This window comes from Rhinolophus sinicus, linkage group LG10 (genome assembly GCF_036562045.2).
Source record: "Rhinolophus sinicus isolate RSC01 linkage group LG10, ASM3656204v1, whole genome shotgun sequence".
NCBI lineage: Eukaryota > Metazoa > Chordata > Mammalia > Chiroptera > Rhinolophidae > Rhinolophus > Rhinolophus sinicus.
In genome coordinates this window covers 40,939,921-40,960,940 of record NC_133759.1, presented here as the reverse complement: position 1 = coordinate 40,960,940, position 21,020 = coordinate 40,939,921, and the positions used below count along the sequence as shown (strand labels likewise).

General features: G+C 43.1%; 1 protein-coding gene across 4 annotated transcripts in view; it reads left to right on the top strand.

Annotated features, from left to right (window-relative positions):
* The window catches only part of IFT122 (intraflagellar transport 122), a 64,926-nt gene that overhangs the window by 2,560 nt on the left and 41,346 nt on the right, over positions 1 to 21,020 (top strand). For 3 of the 4 annotated variants that reach the window (XM_074312959.1, XM_019746766.2, XM_019746757.2), the window contains exons 2-9: positions 2,046 to 2,112; positions 3,464 to 3,548; positions 7,808 to 7,886; positions 9,620 to 9,696; positions 11,988 to 12,054; positions 12,997 to 13,143; positions 14,178 to 14,351; positions 16,277 to 16,352. In XM_074312959.1, coding sequence (XP_074169060.1) covers positions 2,046 to 2,112; positions 3,464 to 3,548; positions 7,808 to 7,886; positions 9,620 to 9,696; positions 11,988 to 12,054; positions 12,997 to 13,143; positions 14,178 to 14,351; positions 16,277 to 16,352 — 772 coding nt within the window. The remainder of the gene's footprint in view (positions 1 to 2,045; positions 2,113 to 3,463; positions 3,549 to 7,807; positions 7,887 to 9,619; positions 9,697 to 11,987; positions 12,055 to 12,996; positions 13,144 to 14,177; positions 14,352 to 16,276; positions 16,353 to 21,020) is intronic. The other variant, XM_019746774.2, reaches the window with a different exon arrangement.

Sequence of the window (21,020 nt, the reverse complement as noted above, 5' to 3'; positions counted from 1 at the left end):
AAATTGTGAACTTAACTAGTTAGTCCTACTTACCTCCACCCCCTATTGCTAATGTTTAGATTTATGCTTTTCAGTTCAGCTGAAAACTCCATTTTCATAGCCAGAGGCCCTCCCCAAATGCTCTTAATTCTCTGAACTCCCTCATTTTCCCCCTTAAAAGCACTGCTCCAGGTTCTTTACCATGATGCCTTCTTTGGCTAGCCCACCTTACTCCACTCAGACCATGATCTGCTATAACCCTCTATTCACACCCGCTAGCATTGACTGAGTGCTTGCTGCAGGCCAGACTGTGTTTACATGTGTTACCTTGTTTAACCTCCACAGTAATCTATGAGGTTGGAATTATTACCTCTTTAACAGATGAAGAAACTGAGATTTACCAAAATGGCATAATTTGCCTAAGATACCAAAGCAAGTAAATGGGGCTGGGTCAGATTGTGCAGGGTTTAGAGAGGCACCTTGGGACTTCAGTTTACAATGGGGTGGGCATAGGGTTGGCAGAGGACAGTTTGCAGGGCTCATCCTCTGCCTCTCCGCAGTGGCATTTGATGATGTATCTTTTTCATAAAAGGGAGCAGGGTGGGAGAGAGAGCCATCCTACAGCACAATAGACTCCTGTAGGTGGGTGAGCTCTCCAGCCAGTGTTCAGGCAGAGGCTGGGTGGCTATCTATAAGGAATTCCCGCCCTGGTGGGGGAATTAAGACTATATGACAAGGTTTAGGGTTTTTCCATTTCTGAGTTTCTGTGATCTCATGATGTAATTAAAGTCTGAGGGGTTCAAGATACAATTTGCCCATTTGTTGACTATTCATTATGTTTCTAGGGCAGGGCCATGCATGTGGGCCCACAGCTGTCTAAAACCGAGTCATTGCCCTTAAATTACGTATGACTATTATTAAAGGCACAAGATAGTATCTGAAACAGTGTAAAATATAGAAGATTATACAATTCAGAGCTAAATTGAATTGTACAGGTTTTAAGTACAATAAGAATTTAGCTTGGGGTAAATCAGACATTATGTTATACTTCAGAAAGGCAAATTTCAAGAACTTCAGAGAAAATGAATTTTCACATCTGAGAGAAAGACAGTTTACGGCTTGGCCCAAATGAAACACTCAGAAATGATTTTCTGATAATTCAACCCAAAATGATCATTATGAAGAAGAGGCCACACAGGACCCACTTTGATGAGCTCAGGTATATACAAGGCAGGAACGGAGCCACATAGTCTAAGGATGACTATAGAAGACAGGCGCAGATCCCCTCCAAAATATAATGTCGTACAACCCACGGGTGTCACAGTTCTCTATCCTTGTTTTGTAGGTGAGGACGAAAGCTCAGTCAGGGAGGTCAGCTATTCTGGCCCCATCTCCCCACTTCTCCTCAAAGTATGAAATAGACCACACACATTTCCCCCAGACTCAGAGAAAGAAAGCCTGAGAAGCAGGAAGGCCAGGTCTGGTCCCACATAACAGTGAGGAAACTGAGGAACTCAAGGTCTGTGTTTACTTCTATCAAGTGGGATGCCCAACTGGAAAGGGTGTTAACCGTCACCCTTGTTCCAGCTTCTCCATCAACCAGCTGTGTGACAGCAGACACATGACCTTCCTCTGTACTTTAGTTTCTTCATTGATAAAAATGGGCCCGTAGTGCCTGGCTTGCTTACTGCTTTATGTTATCGTAAGATCAAATGAGATAATACAAGTTTATGCAAATTCTCTCAGGTTGTCTAACCTTTGCGGTATTATTAGAAGAATAAGTGCCCTCCACTCTTGACCCTTTGAATCATATCTGGCATCTGGCTTCTAGACAAGTGGAAACTGGGACATGGAGCTAACTGCCCAGTGGATCGTAATTGAATGGGCTGCCAAGGTGTGGTGGTTGAATGGAGTTTGCAATCAAATGCAATTCTTAGCCATTATTTTTCCCTCTCATACACAAGCAGCGTTTTATAATGGAAGTAAAGTTTGTTTTTCTGGCCATTAGCAGACTTCATCATTTTGGTTCCTAATTGTCCTTTTGTCTTGTCTTGTCTCCTGTTTAGTATATATGACCTCGCTTTTAAGCCTGATGGAACCCAACTGATTTTGGCTGCAGGAAACAGATTACTGGTAGGATTTTGTCTGAGTTTCCTTTTTAAGTGCTTTTTTTCCCCTCTCCCTCATGTAAGTACTCTGAAATTTGACCCTTTTTTTGAGATAAAAAAGGCAAGGGCGGAAAAACCAGTCATTACTTTTTAATAGGGAAGGAAATGGGCTATTTAAAACAGGTAAGTAAACTGTCTATCAGATAGGAACCTGTGAACAATACCTCCTTTGGAGTCATTAATCTTTCCCTTTTTACTTTGAGACACCCATAAAAGGTTGAAAACAATTCATCAAAATGCCTTTGAAACTGGGCTGGTGTCAGTTCACATATTTTTCCTCCTGGAAAATTCAAGCAATAGGATTGAATGGGGCTCCCTCCATGAGAAGCCAGATAGCCTGACCCCAACTTTTAGGCACTGGCCTACCTAAACAATTCCATATGGATGCTGTCCTATTTTTCATATTTTCAAAGACTGTAAGCTCCGTTTGGAACCTATCCCAGTGTATAAAAGTAATTTTTCAGAGAACTCTTTATGTGTGACCTAAAAACCTTTGTATGATCTCTCCTTCCTCCTGCTTAAGTCAACTTCCTCTTGCTCTGTTGCCTCTAGATATGCAGATTGACTGATCTCCATTCTCTGTATGGTAACTACATAGTCTTAAAGCCATGGTTAAATTGTTCTGCAGACTCTTCTCTCCAGGGTAAACAGTCCAAATCCTTTTAGTATTTTTTTCTCCCATAGGTTATTCTCTCCAACACTAACCGTTTTTGGAGGGGTTTGCCTTGATTTCTCAGATGGTGTTTTTTTTTAAATCTCCGCATATTTACAGGTATTACACAGCTGTAAAATATCCTAAATCCACATTACAGCTGGGTTTTATGACACTCCTTTCGATTTGCAAACCCAGAGTTCAGGTTTGTGACTTTCTAACTCTTGGTAGCAAATATGAAACAGCCTCTGTGATGCTGGTATTAGGGGCAGAGCTAGTTCTAAAATGTAACCATGTTGTAGATGGCTCTTTCTATGTGCTGGCTTTACTTGGGAGGGCCTGGCTGATTTGGTAATAGATCCAAGTTCACATAAGAATAAGGGACATTTGTAGAGAAGTTCCACAGAGTGAACTTTCGTTTCTCAAGGATTAATGGTATGTTCCTGGTTATAAAATGCATAGCATTGGGACCTCTATTTCTTGGGTTTCCCAACTTTTAAGTCACATTCTTTCTGGTTTCTTAGTGTAGTTTTCATTTGATACACATTTAGAATACTGACAAATGTTTTGTTATTAAAACAAAAATAGCATCAATAACCTGTAGGAATTCTAACTAATGAATGCCATGTGGATAATCTGTACTTTTGCCCCTTTTTTTTGCCAGGTTTATGACACCTCTGATGGCACCTTACTTCAGCCCCTAAAGGGACACAAAGACACCGTGTATTGTGTGGCATATGCGAAGGACGGTAAGAGGCTGCTCTGGGTTTACAGTCTCTGTCATGGCTGGCCTCAGAGATTTTCGTTTTTCTCCTTAGGCACTCTTTAATTGTTTTTAGTAAGCTAAAGTACAATTTACGGGTTCAGAAGATAATTAAGTCTCTTGGACTTCAATCATTCAATTCAACAAGTTTTTACTGAGGGCCATCTATGTGTCAAGCACTGTTCTAGCTGCTTCAGATGCTTTAGAGAACAAAACAGACAAAGGTCCCTGCCCTTATGGGTGGGAGAGGGGAGGAGAGAATATGAGGAATGATATACAATAAACACAGTAAATAAATAAATAAAACAATATACTGGAGGATTATAAACGTTAAGGAGGAAGAAAAACTAGGGTAGAATAAGGGGGATTGAGTGTGTTGGGTGGGGCAGGGCATTGTGTTACAGTATTGAATAGGGTAGTGAGGGTGGCTTATTGAGCTAGAGACGGTGAGCAAAGACTTGAAGTTGGGGAGGCAGCGAGATTCCGATGGTGGGCTTCTGGAGGAAGAGCGCTCCTTGCAGAGGGAGGGGCCATGGCAAAGGCTCTCAGGAGGGAGTGTGCCTTCCCGGGGCTGGGGCAGAGAATCGGGGAGCAGTAGGGGATGAGGGTGGAGAGGTAACAGGCATGGGGTGGCCAGATCATGTTGGCCGTCAGATGGACTTTGGCTTTGATTTTCAGTGAAATGGGGAACCACTGAAGAGTTCTGAGCAGAGGAGAGATCTGATTTGAGTTGTATTTTTAAATGCTCCCTCTAGCTGTGTTGGAAACAGCTTGCAAGGAGAGAGGATTGGGGCAGGGAGATGAGTGAGGAAGTCCTATCCAGGCAAGTTTTATAACACTGGTGATGGGGGCTCAGACCTCTGGGAGCAGAGGAAGTGGTGAGAATTGCTCAGATTCTAGGTACAGTTTGAAGGTGGAGCCAGTAGGATTGCTTGACATGTTGGATGTGGGGCTATGAAGAAAGGAGTCAGGTGACTCCAAGGTTTTGGATGTGAGAGACTGCGAGGACGGAGTTGCCCTCCACTGAGATGGGGAAGGCTGACGGTTGACAAACTTAAAGCAGGAGATCAGGAATTCAAGTCTGGACATGTTGAATTTGAGATAAGTTGACGCTGTAAGAGGGGAGAGAACTGCCAGAACAGAGTTGTCAAGTGGGCAAGAAGAGATGGGATCTAGGGCATGGGTGGGGCATAGTGGGAAGGTAGAGGATGTCACTGCAGGTGCTGGCAGGTAGGGGCATGTGGTGGTAGGAATTTAATGGAAATTCTCTTCCATTCTTTCAATGAAATAGGAAGCAACATCAACTGAGAGTGAGGATGGGAAGGAGACGTAAGAGAGTTGAGAAAGGAAAAACTGTAAAATCACCGCTTAGGAGAGTGTGGCTGAGTGAATGGACCCGGGAGGGATGGTGAGATCGCCAGTGACACGAAGGGCCCACTTGAAGCTGGTGATCATGAATTAAAAGTGAGATCAGCTCATGTGGTTGTGTCTTTTTCTCCACCACTTTGAGCTGCATAGATGCAAGAGTGGAGGAGATGGAGAGTTGGATTTAACCGGAGTGGTGCATTTGCAGGCACCTCTGAAGATGAAGTAAGAGGGCAAGGGCACAGAGGATGTATGCACAGGAGTGATTGTATACACTGATCTTGAACTGTCAGCTGAGGACTGAGGGGGGAGTGGACAGGTGGTAGGTTCTGGTGGGGTTGAAGGATTATTGGAGTTGGGGCATCAGGTCGGGTGAGAAAGAGGGGAGGTAGTGGTCAGACAATAGGTGATGAAGTTGATATTGAGAGTTAAATATAAACCCATGTTACCCACAGCGTGGGATTGGTGGGAAGAACACAGGCTTTGGAATGAGATGGATCCAAGTTCCAACCCCAAAAGCTCTGTGAGTTTGAGGTGGTTAATATTAAAGATAACATTCTGTGAGCACTGCTGAGATGTCACAGAATCAGAGTGTTATAGTGCTTAAACGAACCTTGGAAATTATTCAGCCTCCAGGTTTTTAACTTCTTTTGGATGATGGACCTCTCTGTGGATCTGATGAAAGCTATGGACCACTTTCTAGAAAAATACACATACTTCATGTATACGCACAAGTTTTAGTCTGATCTAGCCCAGTGTCTTCATTTTAGACCTACATAAAGACATAGAAAAGTCAAATGACTGGCTAAGGCCATGGAGCAAGTTAGTGGCAAAGACAGCACTAATTTCTTGCCTCATAGTCAGGTGTGCTATGCCACAGTCTTGGGGTTGTTTGTTGGTTTTTTCATATGTGTGTTTGAGTTCAAGTTCAGAGTAATGCTGTGGGGAGACCGGTAGACCTCTGGAATTTATAAGCATTGGGGCTCTTTGGCCTGGAACACCATTAAGGCCCTTGAGGATATCAGGGTGTGACCTGCCACTAGTGGCATTTGTCTGCAATTTGCAGGATCCTGTCGCACACATCATCTCATCTGATCTTCCCAATAGCACTGTGAAGCAGACAGGAAAAGGATTCTCAGCTCCTCTCACAGATGAGAAAACAGGCTTGGAGCAATTACAGGTGACTGAGGTCAGAGCTGGGCCCAACCTAGGTCTTCCGACCACAGAGCCCTTGTTCTTTCTAGTGTATCATGCTGCTTCTTCATGACACTTATATAGTGGTTAAGAAGTCTTATAATTCCTCTCAGCTGGCCTTTTCCCCTTGGCTCTGGAAATGGAGATACACTGAATCCCAGTTTCGCTCTTTAATTCTGCTTGTTTCTGATTTTTCTCTTAAGTTTTAATAAGTATTTAATGAGTAGCCATGGTACAAAGGTATGTAAGAACTGTTTTTTTTTTTTTGTTGTTGTTCAAGAAAAACAATACAGGATAATATGAAGAAATAATAGTAATAATAATAGCTAATTATTTTTAGAATTGATTCTCATCCAGGCACTTCCCTAAACCCTTTAATCTCATTTCATCTTCACAACAACTATGAGGTAAATACTATTGTTATATCCATTTTGTCAAATGAGGAAATGAAACAGAGACATTCAGTAGCTTGTTCAGGGTCCTGCAGCTGGTAAGTGACATCATTGGGAATTCCAGCTCAGGCTGAGCCCATGGCCCACACTCTTCATCACCTGCTGCCTGCCAGGATGGGAGAGGAGTGACACATAATAACCTATGAAAGCAGCTTCTATTGATTTAGTATTTGCAGCAATGTCATACGGCTATCACCCTAGTGTCTACTGTTTCAGCCACTGTTCAAGGTGTGTTACAGATATTATCTGAGTTGACCCCCACAAAGAGTCTTTAAGGAAGGTATTATTATCCGTTTATGTTTCAGGTGAAGACATTGAGGCTCAGAGAACAGTGACTTGCCCAAGGTCAACTTCCACTTGCCTTAAGAATAAAGTCTAAAAATCTTTAACATAAAGTGTACAGAATCTATCCTGTGCTTACTAATTAATCATCATCTCTTACTGGAGTAGGTGAAGGCTCCCTGTTTGCTGCCATGATACCTTGCTCCACTTCTAAGCACTTGCAAACTTGTAATCATGTAATTAGTAAGTAATTTCTCCTTATACGTTGCCTCTCTCCATTCTTTCCTAAGCTCAAGTAGCTGTGAAAATGAAATCTCATCTGTCACTCTTTTGCTTAAAGCCTTTTTTGGGGATAAAGAACAAGATCTCAACTATGGCCCTGAGACCCCTAGAGATCCCTCCCCCACCCACCTCACCTCTTGTTCTTGGTGTCCCATGACTGCCTATCCGCCCCTTAGACATTCCAGGCTTTTCCTGCCTCAGGGCCTTTGCACATGTGTTCTATCCATGTGGATGACTCTCCTCTCTTCGCACCTCAGGTTTGATAAGCTTTGCTCAACCTTTAGGTCTCGACTGAAGGATCTCATCCTCAGAGAAGCCTTGCCTCATTTAAATTAGGACCATCAGTTATTCTCTTTCATAGGCCCCACTTCTTTTATTACCATATTGTATTTGTATTGGATTAATTTAACACTCAACTTTTCCCATTACACTAAACTCTATGAAGGTAGGGATTATGTGTGCTTTAATCACTATTTGATCCTTAGCACAGAACATGATTCCTAGCAGATAGTAAGCACTCAATACATCTTTGTTCACTCAATGCCAGACAGACCAGGATTTGAACCCGAACTTCCTGACTCTAAAGTACTGCTTCCCAGTACTGATAAGAACTCTGGAAAATGCTGGTTTAAAACAAATGTGAAAATTTTCTTTTTAAAAATACTTTTAGGCAAGCGCTTTGCTTCTGGATCAGCTGACAAAAGCGTTATTATTTGGACGTCAAAATTGGAAGGCATTCTGAAGTACACGTAAGTAACCATTTAGGTGTACAATATTATTGGTTTGGTGCATATCTTATTGAACGACTGTAGCAAAAGCCCCCTTAGTAAAGATACAAGGAAGAACTTTTTTCTCTGCGATTGAACTTGCCATTAAGTTCTGAGGGGCTGTGGCGGGTATAGGACGGGTGGGCAATGAATAAGGGAAGGAGCATTCCTTGAGCACGACTAGCTTGGCCAGCACTGGGCGAGGCGTTTTCCTGTCACCCAGTGTAGTGACTCTGACACCGCAGATTCTACCCACTGTCCCCATCTCAGGGAACGGCCTCACGTCTCTCCATTGGCAACGGCTGGAAACTTAGGCGTGGTGTGCCCCAGGCTTCTCTCACTGCACAGGTTCTGCTCATGTTCTTCCCTGGTCCTCCCTGGTCCTCCTCCTTAGTTAATCCTCTTCACCCTGCAGCTCGCGGGCTCACATGTTTCTGTGCCGCCTTTCCTGCCCCTCTGGACCTAAGCAGGTCTCCTCAATGGCATTTCTCATAGTTACAGTTTTACCTTTATTCTGGTGATTGATGTCTCCCATGATCCTGTAAGCTCCAGGAGGGCGGACACTGCCCCTGTTTTTGCTCACCCTGTGTCCCTGGTACAATGCCTGGCCCGTAGTTGGTACTCAGCGAATGATTTTCTTTTCTTTTTAATTGTGGTAAAATACACATCACATAAAATATACCATCTTCACCATTTTTAAGTGTACAGTTCAGTAGTGTTAAGTGTATTCATATTGTTGCACGACCAATCTCCAGGACTCTTTTCATCCTGCAAAACTAACACTCCATACCCGTTGAACAACAACTCCCATTCCCCCTCCCCCAGCCCCTGACAACCACCATCCTACTTTCTGTCCCTATGGATTTGACTTCTCTAGAGATCTCATACTCATATAAGTGGAATCATACAGGTTTTGTCCTTTTGTGACTGGTTTATTTTACTTACCATAATGTCCTCCCAGTTCCTTCATGTTATAGCATGTGTCAGAATTTTCTTTTTTTTTTAAGCTGAATAATATTCTAGTGTATGTGTAGACCACGTTTTCTTTATCCATTTGTCTGTCTTCAGTGGACACTTGGGTTGCCTTTTGGCTATTTAGAATAATGCTGTTATGAACATGAGTATACAAATGAACAAACAACTTTTGAATGAATGAATGAATGAATGAATGAATGAATAGATGGATGAAGTTGTTAGTAAGGTGTTACCCAGAAGTGAAGGAGTAAAACTGAGGCTGAGATGCCATGTGTGGTATATGACTCACTCAGCGTTCGTTGTTGTCTAGGGATTTGCCCTGTTTTCAGATCTTGACTGTAGTATCTTCATTGCACCTCCATCCTGTATTGCCAGGCCTCCACAAAACAATAAGAGTAACAGCCATTAAATAAAGCATTTCCTATGCAGCTGGCACTAGACTAAGCGCTTTACATCATTATTATCTCCCAAACCAGAGGCATTCGGCACACTCGTCTTGGAGGCGTGGCTCTTAAGCTAGGCCAGGCGGATGGGTGGGTCAAGTTTAAGAGATGAAAGTGATGGGTGAGGGACAATCCAGGGGAAAGATAATTAATCCCTGTGCTTTTTGCTGGTCACTTACATAAGAGCCTGTGGTGTGTAGTCAGAGAGGCTGTGGGCTTATCATTAAAATCTCCAGTCGTAGCCACCGAAACGTTTGTGGTTTGCTGCACAATAATCTACAATTGTTTACTTCCCAGGCACAATGATTCGATCCAGTGTGTCTCCTACAACCCTGTTACCCACCAGCTTGCATCTTGTTCCTCCAATGACTTTGGTAGGTTCCGATTCCTGATGTCTTGTCCTGGAAGAACTGCAAATCTGGGCAATGTATGCTGAAATCCATCCAGAATGTGGTGGTTTCATCCTGAGAGAGTTAATGCTACTTCTCTCTCTTCAATGGCTGAGGGAGGCGGGAAGCTGACAGTTATTCTTTAAACTGTGTAGAAACAAAGAGAGTGAATGATGACGTTGAGTCTGGTAAGGAATCTGGGAGACAGCAAGAAAGGCCCCCAGGAAGGGAAGTGGCAAGAAGGATGGGAGAGCACAGGCATAAGTGTTGCCACCTCTGGGAAGCCTTTCCCGCCTCACCCTGGCAGGGACAGTTCAGTTGGGACACTTCATACCCCTCAGCATCTGTATATGTGTGAAATTCTTCACCATTTCCCCTGTGCTTTTTGTGCAGTGTGTCCCCATTACTCCTGGTGTGGGGCTGTGGCTTCCTCCCTGAGGGGTTGAATGCCCTGAGGCATTCACCCTGGCCCCACACATGGCACTGGCATGGTCCTGGCACAGAGGAGGGGTCAGTGTAATGTCCGTCAAGGCAGGGAGGGAGAGTGGGCAGAGGTTTGTAGGTTATCTCCGTTCAAGGTCAATTCTGGTTTTCAGCTCATCAGTTCTGTTTTCCTTGCTAAGAGATGGTGGGTACAACAGCCATTATCAAGGCGTCAGAGACCTAATCCCTGTTAATGTCAGTTTCCTTGTGTAGATGAACACGTTCCCACCCATCTGTCTCATTGATAGAGTTCTCAGGTTCAAAAGGGAGAATGTATTTGAGAGTACATTGTTCAAATGAAAGGGGAAGGGACGGTCAGTCATTGCATTTTTTCCATGTGAGTCTATATGATGCTTTTGGGCTTACATGACTAAATAGAATCCCTGCCCTCAAAGAGCTTGTGGTCGAGGGCAGGGGAGGTAGAATTTGTAAAAATACAATATTAAGTAATAGTAATAGTTGTTAAATGTTCGCAGTGTGCTAGGCTCTGGGCTAAGCGTTAAAAATTAATTCCTGTGTGAGCTCTATGACAACCCCTGAGGTCAGGATATTATTCTCAGTCTCACTCCACTGATGAAAAAGAACTGGGGCTTAGAGTGAGCGGTTCAGTGACTTGCTGGAGGTCAGCTAGCGAATAAGTAGTGGAACCGGGGCCACACGACTGCATGTTGAACCTGCTGGTAAGCACTGCTGAGGGAGGCCCAGGAGGGAGGGTTTTCTTCCAGCTAGAGGCTCGGGCAGGCTCCGTGGAGCATAGATAATATGTGCACAGGTGGAGAGGTTTGGGGGAGGCATTCTGGACCAGGGAGAAGGGGGGAAATAATTTGATGTTGTACCTTGCTGTATAAATATATTTTTGCACTGTGTTTACCTTCTTTATCATGCTTCATGGCTCAGGCAAAGAGTAGAATTTGCTTATATTGCCTGGACGTACACCTGTTGTGGGGCTCTGAGCCAGCACCTCTGGGGGCAGGAGGGAGCCAGCCAAAGGTGACCAGTGTGCCATGGACAAGGCCCAGCCTAGATGAGGTCACGTGCTGTTGGTGAGGCCTGGGAGAGGAAACTGGACTTCCAGAAAGTATCATACAGTACTTTGAATGCTAAGTTGTGCTCTGGTTGCCATGTAATAGCTGTTTACAGTGAAACTGCCATTTTTTTGAGTAAAACCCCTGAAAAATTGGCTTGAAATTCACCAATCTGGCTTCCTTTTTTTTTTTTTCTTTTTCTTTTGAAAAAATTATCGATGCACAGAAAGTTGCAAAGATACTAGAGGGGTTTCGTGCACCCCTCCTCCAGTTTTCCCCATGGATACATCATGTATAACTATTGAATAATATCAATACTGGGGGGAGCATTTGAGATCTGCTCCCTAGCATCTGTGGCAGTTTGGCTCAAATAAACTCTTACAAAAATCCTCAAAAAAAAAAACAAAACAGAAAACCCAAACAAAATCCGGAAGCTGGTCTGGCACATTCTGTGTGTATAGTTCTGTCCTTTCCTCACCTATGTTGATTACCATCACTACAGAGATACTCCTTATCTTCACGTCCCCCTCCTGTTATCCCTAATGCCTGGTACCTGGTAACCATTAATCTGTTCTCCATTTCTATCTAATTTTGTCATTTTAAGAATTTATAAAATGGAATCCTACAGTATGTGACCTTTCGAGACTGGCCTTTTTCACTCAGCCGTAAAGCCCTGGAGACCCTCTGCGTGTCAATAGTTTGTTCCCTTTTATTGCTGAGTAGTATTCCAACCAATCTGTCTTTTTTTAATATTATTTTGCGTTGAAGGCTTGTGGTCTCCAGAACAGAAGTCTGTCTCCAAGCACAAATCCAGCAGCAAGATCACCTGCTGCAGGTGAGTGAGGGGCAGCTCTGAAGGTGGGCTCTGTGTTCCTCCTCTTCTACACATTCTCTCAAAATGCAGTTCATTCACACAGTAGAGAAGGTCTTGTGTGAACTCGTTGGTTTGGGCCCCCATGTTTCCTCTCTTCTTCTTCTCTGGTCTCCTCAGTGAGAGGGATTTGTGCCTGCATTCGATCATCAAGCAAAAGAGAACTATAAAGCGCTTTCATGCAGTTATCTAGCTACAAACCTCCTCAGCCTGCAGCTGTCCTCTCTGGAGATGCGAGGTTGTCCCTTCCAGGCAGCATGTGTCCTGGAGAAAGCCCGGGCTTTGATGCTAGACCTGGATTCAAATCCTGGATTCAAATCCTGACAGGCTCTGTGACCTTAGGAAATTTATAAAATCTCTCTGAGCTGGAGCCTCCTCATCTGACAATACTGGATAAAAATACTGACTTGATAGGGCTGTTGAGAAATGCACACAAACTAATGAGTGTAAAGCATGCAGCACAGCTATTCTTGCTGTTCAGCTTCTGAGCGTAACCTTTCTTTCATTCATCATATGCTGAGCACCTGTTCTAGGTGCTGGGAATACACCATGACACAGATTTTGTTCTTAAGGTGCTGCTGAAGTGGGAGGAGGTGGAAATGGCAAGTGGGGAATAGAGGCTGGCCCAGCAGCAATGCAGGTACAAGCTAAGGGTTGTTGGGGAGGTCTGTGCAGAGAGCTGCGGGAGCTCAGAAAAAGGTGCTACTGCCTTCACATCTACCTGTTGATCCCAGAAATACATGGGATTTTAAGTTTGGTCCTCTGATTTTTCACATCAGGACCAACATGGGCCAAGCCATTGCTGCCGCATCAGACTCTATAATCAACCAAGGCATCATGTTCACGGTTTGACCTTCTGTGTGTTCCTTTCTCTCTCCCCGTGCCCTTTGCTGGGTGTGTGAACAGCTGGACAAATGATGGTCAGTACCTGGCTCTGGGGATGTTCAATGGTGTCATCAGCATACGGAACAAAAACGGCGAGGAGAAAGTGAAGATTGAGCGGCCAGGGGGCTCCCTCTCCCCCATATGGTCCATCTGCTGGAACCCTTCAAGGTGCTCTTACAGCTGTCCTCCTTCTAGGGCAAACACTACTACAGAAAAGGCCTTCCTTGCTCAGCAAGCTGAGTTCTTTCTCTCCCCCTGAGGTCCTCACGCATTCAGAGGCTTCTCACCCCACTTGACTGATTTGTTTTGGAACCTATTCCATTGGAATGGAATTTTTTAAGAGCCCATCTTGTATTTTGGAATGAATCCCAGAGATTTAGCTAAGCAGATGAGTTATCTAGGCCAGCTCAAAATGTGTGTGTGTGTGTGTGTGTGTGTGTGTGTGCACGTGCGACATAGAAGGACAATTTCCTTATGAATTAATAGCTCACCTCTTTGCGGTGGCTTTATTTTGGTCTTTCCCTTTTTCAGTTCTTCCCTCCAAGTTGGGCAGCACATGTGTCCAACCAATAATAAATAGCTTTTTCATGAGCCTTTTTTGCTGCCCTTGCCAAAAGTCTAAATTAAGTCTCAAATGTCCCCAAATCCTGTAGTTCCACAAACAATTGGCATCCACCTTCTCCAACCTTACACACACTTTCCTTTCTATGCCGATGTGACTTGGAGGGTGGACTAATAGCTTTATCTGCTATTAGTATAATCCTGTAATATTAAACCATCAGTATCTCCCACAGAGTCCTGTGAAGGTAAATTAAAGGACTTAATTGTTTACCAGCCCAATGTCACTTTACAGGTGGTGCCTGCTTGATTTAGAAGGTTGTTTAATTCCACTGCCTTTCCTACACCAGATTATTGTGCTTCTTCCTGTATAATTTTATCTAGCGCAGGGCTGTACCACGCATGTCTAATGCCTTCAAAGGCCATTAGCCTACCCCAGAGTTCCTGCTGTCTGATTTTTGTGGCCACAGATGACTTTGTGGCTTCAGGGTACCATTTTTAATTCATGAGAAGCAGGATGCCCGGTGTACCTGGTTGCTGTCCTCTTCCGGGCAGGGCTCCGGGGCTCCTTGACAGGTTTTGAAATTATAGCCTTAGTGTAGTTCTAGGCGTCGTGATTGTGAACAACCATTTACTATCTACAGCCGGTGGGAGAGATTCTGGATGAACAGAGAGAACGAGGATGCTGAGGAAGTCATTGTCAACAGATATTTTCAGGAAATCCCCTCCACTCTGAAGTCAGCAGTGTACAGTAGTCAGGGTAGTGAGGCAGAGGAGGAAGAGCCGGAAGAAGACGACAGTCTCAGGGACGACAATTCGTGAGTGTGTCCTGAGGAGCGAGAACCCTCCTTGCAAGGGTCCAAACCCCAGTGCAGACCTGCTGGGGCAGATGCTGCTCTGAGCTCCTTTCTAAGAGGGGCTGGTGAGTTGTTGGTGAAAGCTCCTCCAACAAGGGGGAAACGCGCCCTTTAAAACTGGTCAGGGGGTGATTTCCTGAGAAACTTCAGGAAATACTGAAAAGTCTAAAGGAGAAAAAAAGTTCAGCTCTTCTATAAAACCCCCATCCTCTGAGGAAACCACTATTAGCGTTTCATCATATTTCCCCCTCCGTCTTTTAGTGTGTTCATATAATTAACTAAATCATATCCTGCTTTCTTTTTTCCACTTAACGTTAGAGAGTGAACTCTTTCCAGTAACATTAGAAGTCCTTTGAAAAACATGATTTCGAATGACTATATCGTATGCCCTGTGTGGACGCTCTATAATTCATTTAACACATCCTGTATTACTGGACACCTCTCTTAGCCTGTTCCTACTCTGTACCTTACCTTGCATTTGCTAGGACACATATCAGAGAAGCCCTCACTTTACCCACAATCCTCACCCCCTAAATCCTGGCCATCCAGGCATTCATTCTTTCTGGAATAGGAAAGCTCAGGGAGCCAGGATATTCCGATTGGGCGAAAGTGGTCTAGCTTGGGACTTGCCAAATTGTGTTCTGTGGTACCTTGAAAGAAGGCGGTGGGCGGTAGGGGGCAAGGAAAGGAGGAAGGGGTAGGCTTCAGGGCCCTATCTATGTTTCAAATAGAGTAGCCCCTTTTACTGCTTGACATGAGTTTTGCTTTGGTAAAGAGTCCCACTGCCAGGGGGGAAAAAGGAGGTTGCAAACCACCAGTCCAGCTCATGGGGACTGAAACTAGTCCACAGCCATCTATGGCGTCCCCAAGAGGGCTCACTGCAGCCTGGGCTCCCAGCTTGTGTTTGGACGTCAGTGCCGGTCACACACAGTTCACCTGCAGGCCCCTTCCTGGTAACATTGTTCTTGATCTGTGTCTTTTTTCCCCTTAGTTGTGAATTAGTGCCTGTGGTATTTGCCACTTTGCCACTCTTGGCTGGGTTTTGCAGATAAGGCTGCACCATGTCTTGCCTGCATAGCTAATGGTGCTGCCAGATGACCACAAGGCCCTGGGTTCAGAAAAGCTGGACTTAATAAACAAAGTGGAGGCAAAGTGAGGTGGGTTAAGACCAGGCTTCAAGGACAAAGAACATCTCTCCTCTCTTACTAGATTGCAAAGTGCCCTGATCCCCAGCTGGGGCTGAGGCGGTGTCTGCTGCGTGCTCGTCCGACAGCCCTGGTCCCGAGCACTGATCCTGACAGGGACTGTTTCAGAGATAGTCGTTGATCTGCAGAGAGCCTGTCACTCCTTTTTATTAGATCCAGTCAGAAACCATTTCACCCCAACTGTGAGAGAACCTAGCGTAGGTGTTAGTTTTCCCTCTTCAAGAAGAGCAAGGTTTCCTCTGTCCATTAAAAAAGTCAGACAATCCATGCCTTTCCACTGCAAAAGACATGTTTCTCTGCCATCTCCCTATGTTTTATAGTACATAAAAGTAAAGCACTCTTGGATCTGCAACCTTGCTCTTTCTTAGCATTGCTCCCCAGGAAGTTTTGAAATGAGGGGTTTAGCCTCCTCACTGTGGCAGTGTCCCACCGCACAAACACATGGTAGGGCATTCCATGAAATCAGAAATCCCAGGAGGGCCGAACCTCATCTTGCCTCATTCTATTGGGCTGATTGATGGGTTGGCCCACGTTACAACTTTTGGTCTCAGTACTGTTGTACATTTGGCAATCTGACAGCCTGGCCAGGGCTTTCTTTTTCCTGTTGTTTGTTAAAGCCTTCGGGATAACTCATCAGCAGACCATGGCCCCACATAACCTCTTTTGTCTTCTGTTGATTAGAGAGGAACATAATGACATCCTGGCTGTAGCTGATTGGGGGCAGAAACTTTCCTTCTACCAACTGAGTGGAAAACAGGTATGTAGCTCTACACAGATCCAGTGGGAGATACAGTTACAGTCATGCCTGTCACAGTCTATTTTCACTTTCTGAGATTGTATTATGAGTAATTATAAATTATTGTTAATAAGTCCTGTTTATTGAGCATTTGCTGTGATACCAGGTACTGTACTCTGGGCTATGCATACTTTATCTCATTTAATTCTAACAAAACCCTGTGAAGTAGGTACTTGGATTATCAACTTTTTAGAAATGAGTAGACAAGACTCAGAGCAGTGAAATAAATATTATGTCCAAGTTCCCGCACTGCTAGTAAACAGTGACAGCTGGGATTGAAACCCAAACTGGTCTAACTATGAAGCGTTGGTCTTAGTTATGACCCTCCTTTCCTGTATTTGCTTTATGCATCCTACACACATTTATAAGCACCCACGTAGGCCAGCTGTGTTAGTTGCTGCTGACATCAAGCTGTGTTTCTGCTCCGCCAGAGCTCACAGGCTGGTGGGGACAGACTCAATAGCCAGCAGTCCCAGTGCTGTGTGATTCGTGGCATGATAGAGAGCTGTACAGATGGCTAGTGTAGGGACACAAAAGAGGGTGACATCAACTGCTTGTGGAGATGAGATTTTGTAGAGGCGACTTTGAGTAAGATAAGCAGGGGTTTGGTAGGCAGGAGACACTGGGAATGGTGTGTCAGGCGGAGGAAATAGCATCTGCAAAGGCAGGGAGAAATGCAAAGACATGACAACTCAGGGAACAGTGAGTGAGTTGTTCAGGGTGACTGGAACCCAGAATTTGTGTAGAGAAGATGGAGCTAGAAAGGAAGATGGGGACATGACTGTAGTGTGAATAAGGAGTTTGAACTTCATATGTTATAAGTATTCAGGAACTATAGATTCAGGTAGGAAGTGACTTGGTCAGATTCCTATTTCAGAAGAATTCCTTGATTCTGTGGAGGGTGGATTTAAATAGAGAAAGCCCAGTAGTAGGAAACCTGTTAATAGACAGCAGACAGCAAGAATTAGAGTGAAGGTGGTAGGGATGGCGTACGTACCACAACCAATCAGATGAGAACTGCAGCATGTTCCGTGGAGCCTTTTGTTTCACAGCTTCCTTATTTGTCATAACGTATTATGCTAGAAGTGGGGGTTTCAGGTCTGTGTAGCCTACCTCATCAGACCGTTGGTCATTTCTTTTGTAATTAAGTAAATAAAAGGTAAAGGTTGTGGATAATAAAGCATTTTCTCAGTTTGCTATGGCTGATTTCCCAAAACCCTTACTTTAATTATCTGGCATCTATTTTCCCCAGCCCGATCTATTCATTCACTACGTAATAGACACTGACTGAGTGTGGGTATTGGAAGCTTCCTGGAACAAATAACCACACTACACTGGGAGGGAATTGGGTCTTGTTGCTATAGTGACAATAAAAAAAGGGGGCTCAACATGGTAGTCCAGGACATGGGAAATATCTTGCATGTATCCAGCCCCAGAGCTCATGTTCTGGCCCAGAGTTTATGACTAATAAACAACCTCATTTGGCTGAGAAGGTAACCCCAGCTTATTTGGGACAGTGAAATTGTTGTTTTAGTGTGTAAATGTCTTTTAACTCTGGGAAATTTTAAAATTAAATACAGTATGATGAAGTAAATCAAACCTACGCTTTTGTGTTAGACGTAGGCATAATTTGTTATTTTTGGCATTTTAAGTGTTTGTGATGTTTAAAGGGATCTGGCTTAATAATAATAGCTAACAGTTATTGAGTTTCAGGCATTATATAAATTCTTTACAAGGCTAATTCTTTTATTCCTTATAAGCATTCTGCGAGGTGGGTGTTATTATCACCACTTTACATGTAAGAAAATTGAGGCACAGAGAGGATCAAGAACGGCCCGAAGCCACACAGTTTGGTTCGTGGCCAAGCCTGGGTTGGAACCCAGAGACTGGTTGTAGAATCCATATTAGAATATTAATCAGATTTGTCTTGTGATAACCATTTAAAAGTTGTAATTGAGTAATCAACTTTATACTTCTGATTTCAAATTGAAAGATATAAGAAATTTTTATTAAGTACATAGGCAATATTGGAATGGTAAAGAGACTCATAATATTTTCTGGCTTGGGGCGGCAGGAAGTGGGGTGTCACTGAGCTTCTTGAATCTACATTTATGTCTTTATGTCTTTTACTAAATTGGGAAAAATTTTGGTTATTAATTTCTTTATATAATTTTTCTTCCCCATTCTTTCCTTCTGAAATTCCAATTATATGTAAGACCTTTTGCATATCATGAGGCCCTGTTCATTGTTTTCATCTTTTTCTTTTCACCTCTTGTCTTCAGTTGGAGGATTTCTATTGGCTCAATCTTCAACTTCACTGAATCTCCTGTCATCTGTAATATTTCTGTTAAGCCCATCCAGTGAATTTTTGTTTCAGTTGTTGCATTTTTCAGTTCTAGAATTTCCATTTGGTTCTTTTTTCCTATTCATTCACTACAATTATATTTTCCTTTGTGTTATTGACCATAGCATCTGCTAATTCCAATATCTGGATCATCTTGGGGCCAGTTTCTATTGATTATCTTTTCTCTTGACTATGGTTCACATTTTCCTGCTTTTTGGAATTTTGGATTGTATCCTGGACATTATGAATGATCTGTTACAGAGACTCATTTGTATCATGTTTTTCTGAAGATTATTGCGTGTGTTTTTTTTCTTTTTCTTTTTCTTTTTTAAGCAGGTAGTTAACTTGGCCACTCAACATTCACACTCCGTCTTTCCAATGATGGCAATAGCTGAAGTTTCTGTTTAGTTCTTTAGCCTTTGAGAGGCTTCTTGGCATCTGTCCCACATGTACATATTTCAGGTGGCTCTAGATATTCAGCAGGGTGTGTGCAGAATTTAGGCTACCCCTCTGTATCTCTTTCTTTGTATTTCCTACCTCACTTTCAAGCTGCTGTGTCACTCCAAGTTTTGTGCTTACCCAGCAGGGCGCTGATGGGGCCTGCCCTGAGCTAAAAAGCCATTTAAAAAAAAAAAAAAGAGAGAGAAACTCACCTAAGACCTCTACCTTCTTCCAAATGCACATACTTCAGTTTCTCTCTGCTTTTGGTTGTTCTCCATACCTTCGGGTGGTTGTAATTTATAGTTGGTCCAGAGTTTATACTTGTTACCTGCAGGAGAGTTGGTCCAATAGGAACTAGTGAGCCATTACAAGAAACTTCAAGACTTCTATGTCATGACTCATTTTTTAGTTTTCTTATTAGATTTATTGTCATTATATAAATAAGCATTGGGGAAAGTTTTGGTTGTTAGGTATTTGAAATTCTTTCAGGGAAAATTTAATATATTAAAGTAATAATTGCAGTTTAAATTAGTTTAAGGGAATTTATTAAGTTGTAAATGAGGCTGAGTAAGGGATTTTATAGTCTGTTGAAAATTGAATTCAGTAAGCATTAATTTCAATTGGGTATTTAATTTTACTAGACATAAATAGGAAAACATTTGCAAATTGAATGTAAAAACTTAAGGAAAAACCAGGTTTTTAGAATTATTTCTTTAACAAACTGACTAATAATTTAATAATGGTAATCATAAACAGTCTTTTTATTTATAAAACGTACCCTTAGGGGCAGCAAAAAACTTAAGTGACAATAAGGAGCTTAGGCTTTAGAGAAGAAAGTACAGGGGCCATGGGGACACAGGGAAGGTGGGTCTAAATCAAGCGTTGTTGAGACAGGGAGATTGGGGGGTGTTTCCTGGGGGAGATGACAACTGGCAGAGGAGGAGAGAGAAAGGGCACTGCTGGCCAGGACTGGGATGGTATGGAAAATAGCCCCTGTGAGGACGTGGAGGCCTGAAAGAGCCTGATTCTCTTGGGAAACTAAGAAGTTCAGTTTGGTTGAGGGAAGAATCTTGGGATCTAAGCTCAGGAGCTTGACTTTCATCCTAAAAGCTGAGGGGACGTCATCCAAAATGAAAAGGCAACTCACAGAATGGGAGAAAAATTTTACAAATCATGTATCTGATACGGGACTTGTGTCTCAAATATATAAAGAACCCCTACGACTCAATAATAAAAAGAGAACCCAATTAAAAAAATGGAAAAAGACTCTGTATAGACATATCTCCAAACAAGATATACATGTGGCTAATATGCAAATGAAAAGATGCTCAACATCATTAGCTACCAGGGAAATGCAAATCAAAATCACAATGAGATACCACTTCACACCCACTAGGATGGAGAAATTAGGACCCTTAAACACTACTGGTAAGAATATAAAATGGTACGTCACTTTGAAAAAGTCTGGCAGTTCCTCAAAAGGTTAAACATACAGCAATTCTACTCCTTGGTATATACATCCAAGAGAGACGAAAACATGTCCACACAAAAACTTGTGCACAACATTCCTAGTAGCATTATTCTTAATAACCAAAAAGTGGAAATGGCCCTTAACTGATGCAACGATAAATCACATGTAGTATATCCATGGGATAGAATACTATTCAGCAGTGAAAAGGAATGAAGGACTGATATATGCTACAACACAGATGAGCCAATCGTAAAAAGTCATATATTGTATGATTTCATGTATATGAAATGTCCAACATAGGCATATCTATAGACACAGGAAGTATCTTAGTGGTTGTCAGGGGATGGAAAGCTGGGGGAGGAAATTGGGATCA